The 8457-nt window shown below is 47.1% G+C and overlaps 2 protein-coding genes and 1 long non-coding RNA gene across 3 annotated transcripts; 2 read left to right on the top strand and 1 right to left on the bottom strand.

The window, feature by feature from the left end:
* Positions 1-389: 389 nt before the first annotated feature.
* Positions 390-1838, top strand: LOC112902856 (verprolin-like). The gene has a single exon (XM_025972041.1). It carries the CDS (start codon positions 848-850, stop codon positions 1523-1525), a length of 678 nt encoding a protein of 225 aa, XP_025827826.1. The 5' UTR covers positions 390-847; the 3' UTR covers positions 1526-1838.
* A 974-nt stretch (positions 1839-2812) lies between these two features.
* Positions 2813-3627, top strand: LOC112903316. The gene is made up of 3 exons (XR_003230781.1): positions 2813-2903; positions 3005-3107; positions 3279-3627. It is a non-coding gene; the product is annotated as an uncharacterized LOC112903316 (long non-coding RNA).
* Positions 3628-5104: 1477 nt separating this feature from the next.
* LOC112903518 (short-chain dehydrogenase TIC 32, chloroplastic-like) lies at positions 5105-7707 on the bottom strand. Its single transcript, XM_025972782.1, has 8 exons — positions 7443-7707; positions 6740-6971; positions 6549-6628; positions 6215-6368; positions 6041-6119; positions 5880-5961; positions 5707-5765; positions 5105-5609 (listed from the first exon to the last, which is right to left on the bottom strand). The coding sequence occupies exons 1-8, from the start codon at positions 7615-7617 to the stop codon at positions 5427-5429; spliced, it is 1044 nt and encodes a 347-aa protein (XP_025828567.1). The 5' UTR covers positions 7618-7707; the 3' UTR covers positions 5105-5426.
* Between the last annotated feature and the right edge of the window lie 750 nt (positions 7708-8457).

Here is an 8457-nt window from a genome sequence, read left to right as displayed (position 1 = left end):
AGCTTTTTGAGTCATTATATGTGTATTTTTCTGTTCAAAGGAACAGAATGTGACTTTCCAAATTGGAAAATTCGAAATGGAGCCGTTTCTTTGGTCCAGCTGGGCCTTTGTCGTAAACAAATGAATAATAGGAATTAATTAGCTAGAATAACTGTATATAAAAAAAATCAAATTTTGAGTTTTTCTTTGAGTAGGCAGAGAAATCGATGACCACAAGTCAAACTATGTTTGTATTTTTTTTCCCGTCCATATTCATTCTGGACCATGCACGTGCCCATTCGCACAATCACACCTTTCGTTACCGCAGACAAGTGGTTTTCGACATCGGCACGGTCCATGAAACGTTCAGAAAAATCCGGTTCTCACCAGTCACCACACCAGCCAATGATCGGCGATGAACAAGCACAAGCAGCAACACCAGCGTGAAGTGTGAACAAACACCACCCCCACTACCGAGACCAGCGACCAATCGCCCTGGCACAAAGAGCACTCCACTCCGACGTGCCCGCCTGGCCTTTCCGTTCGTCAACGCACGCCGCCGCCGCCCCAATCCCCGGCCTAACCGAACTTGTCCGAATGTCCGGTACAGGGACACGAAGTCAAGCAGAACGTGGAGGGCCACGAAATTCAGCTAGCCTGCCACTCAGTGGCGGCGCTCGCTGCCAAACCGCCGGCCGGTGCGGTGCCCGATCTCCACGCCGGCATGACCACCGCACTAGAAAAAAGTTCAGATAACCCGCCACTACCTGACTGACGACCGTTTCTGATCCAATCCGCCCCCTCCAATCACTCCTGAATCATCGCTCGGCACAGTGCCCGGCGCCACTATAAATTGCAGCCATTGATCATGGATCCATTGATCAGAGGTAGTGTTAGAGAGAGAGAGTCAGAGAGGGAGAAAGAAGCAATGGCGGCGGCGATCGACGACTCGTGCCGGCGGCCAGGGTCGGTGCCGTTCAAGTGGGAGGTGTGCCCGGGGACGCCCAAGCACGTCCGGAGCAGCAGCGCCAGCGCCGCGCCGCCGCCCTACTCCTCCCCGTCTCCGCTCCCCAAGGTGGCCGTGTCGCCGAAGCTGACGCCGCCCCCGGCCATGTCGCTATCGCCGTACCACTCCCCGCGGGTATCCTACTACGCCGCACGCTCCGCGTCGGTATCGCCGTCCCGGCGCCGCGCCCCGCACCGCCCGACGGCCTTCCTCGACATCGCGCCCCGGGTCGCCCCCGCGTCGTACGGCCCCGGCCCCGAGGATGAGGACACGGCGGCGTCGGCGGCGGCGAGTAGGTGCTTCCCGCTCCCCGTGTTCCGGAGGAGGGACCGGGACGGCAAGAGAGGCAGTGGCTCGGGGCGGCAGCCCGGGGCGTCGTCGTCCGGGAGCAGCTTCAGGTCGGACGGCGCGCCGTGGCCGACCGGCCTGCGGCGGTCGGCGTCGAGCTCGTCGTCCTCGTGCCTGTCCCTGTCGTCCAGGAGCAGCGGCAAGCTGGTCGAGGCGAGGGAGGTGGAGGCTGCCGGCGGCTGGTTCTATTGAGACAACCGGCAACGGCAAGTCGGCAAGGCAATCAAGGATGCATAGCTGAAGAACAAGGATTGGAAAAGTTTGTCAGCGTGTGATGAGACGTTGAGACCCCAGCAAGAACATGTAGTGATTCTTGGCTGGAGACTGTGTTTGTATGCGCACGTTCTTGTGTACAAAACAGTTGCTCGTCGATCCGATAGTTTCAGATACGTCAGATACTGGATTGTGCAGAAGTCAGCTGATGAGAGAAAAAAATAACAGTGTCACCTCACGATCGATTTATAATCTGCAATAAAGGATAAAACAGGGCAACTTATATTGTGTACGAGTACAAATACAAGGCATGCTTCTTTTTTCCGGCTTGGCTAATGGCTACAGCACAATGCCAATAAGGTGTCTTGCCACGAAACACTTGTCCTTTGACCATGAGACGACGACGATGACGACAACGTGGATGCAGCGTCACAAGATTGGCATTTTTAGTGGAGTTTATTGTCTAATGTGCGTGTGCCCACAACGTAGGTAACGTCGTGGGAGAGGCTCACATCTTGTTGGATTGGATTAACACATCTAGTGGTATTCTTCTTTCGACAGTAGGTGACGTGTTCGTCAACGGTGAGACGAATTGGGCAATGCATAAAACTGTTGAATATAAAAAATACTCTCACGAACGTCAATATCCACTTAACTGAATTTAAGCATGTGAAACAATATTTTGTAAATTCAAAAAACTTTTAGAGAAAATCTTAATCAAATTAGAATACAATAAAAGTATTTTCTCTCACAAAAATATATCATTGAAATATAGTGGTGTGAGATCTTATTTTGAAGCTCTTGTTGAAACAAACACGACGGTGTAAGTAGTTTTTATTTTGATGCTTGATTTTAAAACTACAGTCCTTTTATTTTAAAATTATGTGCATGCTCAAAGTTATCCATTCTTTTCTCCCCTCACATTTGCATTAATGCACTTACGTCATTTCTCTTTTTTTTCCTCTCCTTGCCCTCTCACATGCATGCACATACACTGGTGCGTTGTGAATGCTCCGAATTGATCTAAGACCGTACTGCAGCCGGCCGTAAATTAGCCGCGTTTCCTTCAGAAATATCATAAATTTTTAAATAAAACAGATCTTTCTGCGGTGAAGAATGAAAGTGAAACCGCCATCCCCGGCCCATTCTTGATCCACAACCACGAATATGGGCTGCTGGAGCCCATTGTTTCTTGGGCCAGGCCTTGTGCGTGGAAACTGCAGCTCGCGACTCGGACACGGTTTGGTGCGTGCAAACCGTGAAGATATTGGCCCAGACCTCGACCGTAGTCTTCTTCCTCGCGAAGGAGCTCCGCACGCCTCCAGACCTCCTTCCGACGAAGCTAAGCACCACAGAGGTAGGTCGTCTTCTTTTTTCACGAAGACCTCCTCGCCTTGGGTTAATTTGTTGGGAGATTTAACACAAAGAGTTTCACTATCTTCTTTTTTCCCCTTTCAGATCTAGTATTCCCTGAAAGGTCTCAGCTTTCTGCTGAATCTCCATGGCCCGCGTCCTCGGCGCCCCCACCGGGTCTTGAGTGCTCGAGTACACCATCACCCAGGTACGCTCGCCTAAACTGCCTCCGATTTGAGCTTGTGAATTTCGTCGAGAAGAAGCACGGACACGGATCTCTCAGCGATAGGGGAAATCTTCCGCCTTGGGTCCGGATGCACGGCTGATTTCCCTCTTCTTCTTCTCCTTAGTGCGACTAATCCCTGACTTGCCACCGCAGATCGTGTATGCTGCTTGGTTCTTGCTCATGATGGTGATGATCCGAAGAGAACGGCAGTACAGCGTGGGAGGGGCGTTCCTGGAGGCGGTGTGGCTTGGATCACCTACATGCTCGGGGCGTTCATTGTGAGAGCAATCTCTTTTTTTTATTTTTGATCGGTTGTGGGAGCAATCTTTGTGGCAATCTCTGGGGAGTCAGATCGGCAGGTGGATGTTTGTCCCTCGTCGGCGAGATGTATGTCATGAGTTCATGCATGACTTCGTTACTTGCTCGAATTGGACAATATGTAAATCGCTCATCTAGATTTGCAGATAAATATCAATCAGATATAAGATTAGCTCTATTTTGAGTGGCTCATGTCAGCGTCGCAAGCGGCAGTCTCCTAATCGATCTGACTCTGCACCACAATCAAGGAGTAGTCTCATGAAATATTGATCTCATACCTTTATTTTAATGGCAAATATGAGAGGCATGGCATAAGCTTTATGAGAACGACCAAGGTCTCACTTATGCAACTGAAGTGATAAATATCCAGGAGTCCTCGAAACCACAAGACACGTGTTATAGTTTTCCCAGGAATTAATGGATTATAGGTGAACAGGACAAACCAATTCTGGAGAACTTGCGGTTTAGTGCAGCATATCTTTAGGAGTTTACTGTGTCTATTTGATAGTGAGATAACTGGTATTTAACACGTTTTTGTTTAGTAACTAATGAAATGACAAAAGTAAGGTATGCTATGATCGGCACATGTTTGAATTACCATCAAAACCCAAGTATAGGCAACGAACTGAGGATGGGTTGGGTGGAAAACTAGTCAAACTGAATCCATGAATGATTCACATTGTCACTCTTCATTGAAGCCCTCTTGTTGGGAATGGCTACAAAGTAACAAGAACCGAAGGTCATAGGGTGCTTCTAAGCTCACCATTATGAAAGGTATAACCTTAGGATTTATATTTAACCTAACGGAACTGCCGGAATGAGTGTATCTGCTATGAAAATGCATGCATGGAGTCGTCCATAAGGCCGAAGGTAGCCACTGGAACAGGAAGGCGAAACCAAGCATGACCGGTGCTTCCGATTCACCGTGTGGGTTCAATGGGGTCGGTACCGAAGGAGTCGGCCAAGAATTATGAGAAGGCCATGATTGACACAAGACCTTCGATAGGAGTGTGACCTGAAGCCAAAAGTGATGCCTGGGCATCACAAGGTGGCCTGGCTTGACTATCGACCAAAGGTTCCAAATGGAGGTCACGAGGAAACCGTGAATTAGATGGAGAGGTCTGAGTTGTACACTTCTCTTTCAAATGACCTTGATGTACAACACATTCTTATAATGTTGTAAAAAGTAAAGGGTAGCATGGGAATAAAGTCCCTCTACATCCCTATAAATAAAGACCATCATTTCCCATATAAAAACTAGAAGAAAACATGAAAATCATATTGCTCCTAGGAATAGTTTTTCTTCTTCTCCACCCTTCTCTGTTTGTCTTTCTTTTCTTACCATAGTTGAATATGACACATATATATAAAGGTACGGCTGGATCAGGAACATCTTGTAACCTATAAATATTAAATTTCCTATATGATTCGACAAATTTTGGAATACTCTTTCACATAAATGAATTGATGATCTTTATCGAGTGGTATCAATGTCAAATGCAGACCAACTACTTATTTAGGTCTATTTTATTTAATATGATAAAACATAAGTTCCATAATGTTTTAATATATGCATTACTAAAATTGATATGTTATCATTTATAACAAACATGTGCCATAGGAGCACTAGAAAAGGAAGCTTCATGTACCAAATTAAAATATATCTATACAAACATCATCTTTTTAAAATTTCCTACAAGAGTCTTTACAATGTCCCTTGAGAACCTAATGAACCTTCTCCTTTTAACATTCCTCCTAAATGTTCACTTCATTCGCGAAGACCGTTACTGTATCTGCTAATGCAGTCATGAGTCATGATATTTCCTGATAATTCAAGCTCAAAAACATCTAGCCAAACACCTCTGCATCCATTCATGCACACTATCAATTGTTTCATATTCTTGGCATCTTTTAGAAAAGTTACATTTTCAACATTGGTACTCTCATAGGCTCGCAGCCACAGCACATATGGATAGGGACATATCATTTGGGTTTGCTCGCCGCATTGGTCCCTACAAGCTCTTCACTGAACAACCATACCTTCTTCGCCAGCTCTGCATCTCTTGCGACCGCGGTTGGTGTCGCTTCATTGCAATCCGCAAAGTACTTGCCGGATACATTTTTCAGATCTGGGTGCAATGCCAGGTAGCAAGTAGTTGCAGCTCCCTATAAATCCATGTTCGTCAGATGCTATTCTTATGAGTTACGAGACCGGTTATTGTGGTAATTGTAGAGAGTTAGCAGGACACTGCGATTCAATTACCTGGGGTACGCCCTTCAGAACTAGTTTTGCCAGTGGGGAGAGAACTGGAAGTAGCGCACCTGCCAAGTATTCATTTATATTAGTTAACTGAAGAGAGGGTCTAAGAAATCAATGTTGTTGTTTTTTTCATTTTCGAGTTATCTTTTCAGTGCTTGAGCTTGCAAAGTTATTACTGTTTCCTGCGATATAGCGGACGATATTAGTGAAGATTACTCCAGGGTGCAGGGAATTCGCTGTTAGATTGCATCCTTCTTCCTGAAATTGCACCGAAGTACCAAACATGTGTAAGTTTGTGAGCATGTAGTGAATGTCGGCAAGGCAAAACATTGCATACCTGAAAACGCCTGGACAGCTCATTTGCATGGAGAATATTGGCCAATTTGGAATGTGAATAAGCAATGAATGGGTGGTACCTATAAATTTCGGGAGTATAAAAATAATCAACTTCTTGCTATGTTGAACTCATGTAACAAGATCAATGAGAACTAAACTTTAACTTCTTGCCAACCTAGCCTTGTCGTTTAGCTTTTTCAGCTCAAAGCATGTTCCATCACTTCTTTTATGTGCGACTGAAGATACGTTTATGATCCTGCCTTGCACACCGGTCTCTCTGGCAGTTGATTTCATCTTGTCGAGTAGGAGACTTGTCAGCAAGAAATGGCCTGCTCACAAGGTCAAATTCAATAGATGCTTGTGCCTAATTAATCAAGCACTATTTTTCTTCTGAAGAATACTATATTCTTCTGAACAAAGTACTAACTGCAATTCAGGTCGTATCAGCAAAACAAATCCCCTGATGCTACATGTGATAGAGATTTGTTGACACGATTGACTGTACTAACCAACATGATTCGTCGCAAACTGCAGCTCAATCCCATCCTCGGATATCTGGTAAGGGCAGGCCATAATCCCTGCATTGTTTCTTCAGAGAAACATGTCTCAGGACTCAGATTGCCAAGGGAATGAGTTCAGCAGTAGAACCGCCGTGCTAAATTCTGAATATCCGGAGTCTTTCAGAGGTGGCCATACATACATGAGGATGTTCAGGTGCTCATGCGACGAGTCGAAGGACCGTGCGAAGTTGCGGACGGAGCTGAGGGAGCTCAGGTCCATCTCCATGACATGAAGCTTGGAGCTTGGGACCTGGTCTGCAAGGCTCTCTTTGACCTTCTGGCCACTCGCCAGTGTCCTTGCTGGTATGATCACTTTCGCTCCCCGCAGCGCTAGAACTCTAGCTGTTTCCTTTCCAATCCCGTTTGTAGCTCCTGGTTTTGACAAATGAAACAGAGTGGGGAACAGTGAGGGACAGGTCATGCCTATCAATACTATGTTAAGTGAAATGAATACAGTACTGTACCCTGAAGTTGTTAGGGGAAAAAAAGTATTGTACTTTGAAAAACAAAATAGATATCTAGCATCTGTCTTGGTGATAGTTAACTCCTGCATAACATGTTCAGTAATCCCTATGCTGTAAGACTGAACCATTACAATCTTCCGAAAAAAAAACAGACTGAACAATTACAATCTTTCAGTAATCGCTTTTGTGTGCTGCATACTGGCGAGGTTTGCATAACTTTGAACTATAAAAAGGCCTGAAAAATTGGATTGCGCATTTGGGCCTTCCGCATCCACGTTAACCTCTGCAACGACTGGCTGAGGTGCCGCTGGAGAAAGCACCGCTGCTGCGCTGCACTGTCACTGAAAGAAAGAGAAGGAAGATGGGAAGAGTCGGAGACCTGTGACGATGGCGGTGAGATTGGTGGCGTCGACGCCGGCGGTGACCTCCTCGGCGGTGGAGGCCGAGCCGAAGCCCGACGGGCCCCGCCGCCCCCACGGCCAGCCCCAGAGCCCCATCACCGCCGACACCGCCTCCCTCGCCAGCCACCAGTTGTCAGCCACCCGCTCAAGCATCGCACATGGCGCCGCCCGAGGTGACCTGCCCTGCCTCTCGCTGGACACTTGCCGGGGTGGATAGGAGGGGGAAGAAGAGGAAGCCTTGCAGCCAGTGGGTGAGCGGTGAGCCTCGTCGACGTCGACGCGTGTTCCGCCCCACTGCTGGGCCTGCCGCTGCCAGCCGCCGTGCTTGTCCCGCGCGGCCCACCACCACCACCACATGCGCCGCCGGTCCCTTGAGTAACGGCCCACATGCGCGGGAAAAAGGAAATCCTTGGACCCGCGCGCATAGGTGCACGTGCACACACATAAAAGGTTATTAAAAAAATCCTGGGACTCAGCCACAATTCACCGTGTCTAAGGTTATTAAAAAAAAAGGTCCACTATCTTCCTAAGCTAGCGAACATTATTTGTTATTTCTAAATGACGCACTAATTGACCACTATAATGTATGTTTTTTCCAACCCAGCTTCCAGGGAGTATCGGATTGTTGTTGCACGAGTACGAGACCATGCATGCATGTTTTCTCTAAGACTGACGGTGTCAAGTCCTGTTTGTGACAAGGAACCCTAGCCGAGGGTTTCTCATCTGCCCCCCGTACGTCAAAAACAAATGCTCTCTGGTGGCTCATTGTTGTGTGCAGCGTGAACACATGCTTTCTGTCGTGAGCTAGCGGCTTGCTCCTGCACCGTACCAAACCCAGCTCCTTCTATACTCAAACTGTTTTCGATAAATTCAAATTGAAAAGCGCACCTCGAGATAGAAATCAACCTTAAGGTAGATAAAAACTCTACAAATTAATAGAACCCCCCCCCCCAAAAAAAAAAATTCAACTCTGTCATAGTAATTTTCATGGAG

The sequence above is a fragment of the Panicum hallii genome, chromosome 8 (genome assembly GCF_002211085.1).
Source record: "Panicum hallii strain FIL2 chromosome 8, PHallii_v3.1, whole genome shotgun sequence".
Lineage (NCBI taxonomy): Eukaryota > Viridiplantae > Streptophyta > Magnoliopsida > Poales > Poaceae > Panicum > Panicum hallii.
The sequence above is the reverse complement of the archived record's forward strand: the minus strand, read 5'-3'. Positions and strand labels throughout refer to the sequence as shown.